Genomic DNA, 2,548 nt, shown 5'->3' on the forward strand with positions numbered 1-2,548 from the left:
GGAGCCTTGGAACCCTCGCATAACGCTTCGCCCTGGCAATGCTTTTGGAACGTTGTGCAAAAATGGCAATTCAACCCTGGAATAATGATTTTGCAGATTCTCTGGGCCTGCGCAGTGCTCCACATGGATTCGGATTCCCTTGTCGGATCTTGAATCTTTGTTCTGTCGAATCACAATGATGGTTCTCTTGAGTCTTGGACGAGGCCAATGCTCCAAGAGAAACAAAGAGGACCAAATGATTCAAATTAAAAGGCACTCCCTGCCTGTGTCGTTGAGTACGGAAGACTAGCAAGAGTAATGAAGACCATACATATTTGTTTTGTATAAAAGCACTACAAACTTCACGGTTCAGCTCGTATACAGAGCACACCATCCAAGTATTGCACAAATTCCAGTATCGTTACACACGGTCTTTCATAATAATCCTACTTCTGCTATTGCAAAGAACAGCCACAGTCTTCAATGTGCCAAGGTCTGTATTCTACTCCGTACAAGTTGAACACCGAGATGCACAAGAAAGGGGGTAGTGATAGCAAGACATACTCTACGCTCAGATCTAGCACAACAAAATTACAGCAATCAAGTAATGATAATGCTATTTTACACATCCTTTAATTACTAGGCGTCATCAGCAATCTTACACCTATGCACACAGCTAAACCAGCAGAGTAGTAGAAAGAGCCTTATTGCATCTGTACACAAATACTAGTACGTAGAGGCAGCTGCTCGAGTACTAGAATGGAGATTTCCAGGTCCAATTCCAAATTCGATTGTGCCGAACTAGCTAATTCGATCACTTCACGTGTAGTAGTACTATGGTGGGAGGATCACTGTTCTGTTCTCCTCATTGCAGATCGTAGACGTTGGTGTCCGCGGCGTAGCAGCCAAGAACTCGGACGAACACGGCGAATTTCTCGATCTCCTTGATGGCCTCCCGGACGAGCGGGTCGTCGGCGGCACCCTCGCAGTCGACGTAGAGGACGTGCGGGAACGCGCGCAGCGTCGGCGCACCGCGGGCGCCCGTGTCCAGGATCATCACCGGGGGCCGCGGCTCGCCGACGCCCCCTTCGTTGTTGATGACCTCCAGCTTGGACATGTTGATGTTGCGGGAGGAGAAGGCGGAGAGCACCTTGAGCACCACCGCCATGGACCCGCCCCGGTGCGCGACCACCATGCTGGTCTTGGCGTCCGCGTCCACGGGGACCGCCACCGGCGACGGCGGCTTGGAGAGCAGCAGGAAGCGGGTGACGTTCCAGGACTCGTCCTGCAGGCCGTGCGCGAGGACGTCGAGGCCGTAGAGGTCGGCGGCGCGCGGGCTGGCGATGGCGGCCGTGTCGAGCATCATGTTGGAGCGCAGCATCTCGACGGCGCCGGCAGTGTCCTCGACCGGCTCTCGGTCGACGCCGAGGCGCGCGAGGGCGCGGCCGCAGTGCGCGAGCGCCATGGGGTGGCTGATGACCCGGCGCACCTCGGTGGCGCGCACCCCGGGCATGGCCAGGAGGCAGTAGTGCACGAAGAGGTTGATCTCCTGCGCCACCACCAGGTCGTGCCGCAGCAGGAGGTCGTAGTTCCGCAGCGCGGTGCCCTCCATGGTGGACTCCACGGGGAGGATCGCCCGGTCGACCAGGCCGCGGTCCACGGCCGCCAGCGCGTCCGCGAAGGCGCGGCACGGCACGGTCTCGCACCCGGGCAGCGCCGTCTTGGCCGCGAACTCGCTGTACGCGCCCGGCGCGCCCTGGTACGCCACGCGGAGGCCCGTCCCGTCCTGGCCCCCGCCGCCCGTGGTCACCGACAGGTGGATCCGGTCATGGCCGTTCACGTGCGTCTTCCCGTTGACGACGCCGGGCCCCTTCTTGCCGTGGCCGTTGACGGCCCCTTTCTCGCCGGCGCCGTTGATCTGTACCTTGCCGTTGGGCGCCTTCTTGGACTGCCCGTTGACGTGCGGGGCGCCGTCGACGACCCTGGCCGCCCGGACGAAGGACGGCGACCTGGAGGAGGAAGGCCTGGCGCGGTGGGGCTTGGGGAGGAGGAGGTGCTTGGAGAGGTGGAGGGAGGAGGTGTAGGCCATAGAATTCCGGGCGGTGAGGTCGGCGGTGGTTGGAGTTGGAGCTGAGCTAACAAGCGTCGAGAGGGGAAGCTTCTTGACTTTTTATACACGCGGAAATGCTACTCCCGCAGAGTGGCTTGGCCGGCTTCGCTGCTTATATAATTCTACCGCAAATTTCTGCCGCCTTTTCTCCGAAGGTTATTCTTTGGCGTGGAAATTTCCCGCCGGATTCTTGCATGCTTAGCATCAACTCAAATCAAATTATCAATTGTTACCATCAGTAGTCCATCAGTGTCACCCTCGTTGCTGGAGCGAATGCCGTCGAAGAGATCGTAATCCGTAGGGCCGGGCGCGACACGATGCCACGGCGCGCATCCGGACGCGTGGTTTCTTTGGGTGACCCGGAGTCGCGGCACCGGCTCCGCCGTCGGATCTCCTGGCCGGGCGGGCAGGCCGGTCGCTGTGGGCTCGCTCTTTTCTCTTCTCTTCCCTTTCCGGGCT

At 59.0% G+C, this 2,548-nt stretch overlaps 1 protein-coding gene across 1 annotated transcript; it reads right to left on the minus strand.

The window, feature by feature from the left end:
* Positions 1 to 313: 313 nt before the first annotated feature.
* On the minus strand, positions 314 to 2,189 carry LOC123181384 (arogenate dehydratase 1). The gene has a single exon (XM_044593639.1). The coding sequence runs from the start codon at positions 2,066 to 2,068 to the stop codon at positions 845 to 847; it is 1,224 nt and encodes a 407-aa protein (XP_044449574.1). The 5' UTR covers positions 2,069 to 2,189; the 3' UTR covers positions 314 to 844.
* Between the last annotated feature and the right edge of the window lie 359 nt (positions 2,190 to 2,548).

The sequence above is a fragment of the Triticum aestivum genome, chromosome 1D (genome assembly GCF_018294505.1).
Source record: "Triticum aestivum cultivar Chinese Spring chromosome 1D, IWGSC CS RefSeq v2.1, whole genome shotgun sequence".
Taxonomy (NCBI): domain Eukaryota; kingdom Viridiplantae; phylum Streptophyta; class Magnoliopsida; order Poales; family Poaceae; genus Triticum; species Triticum aestivum.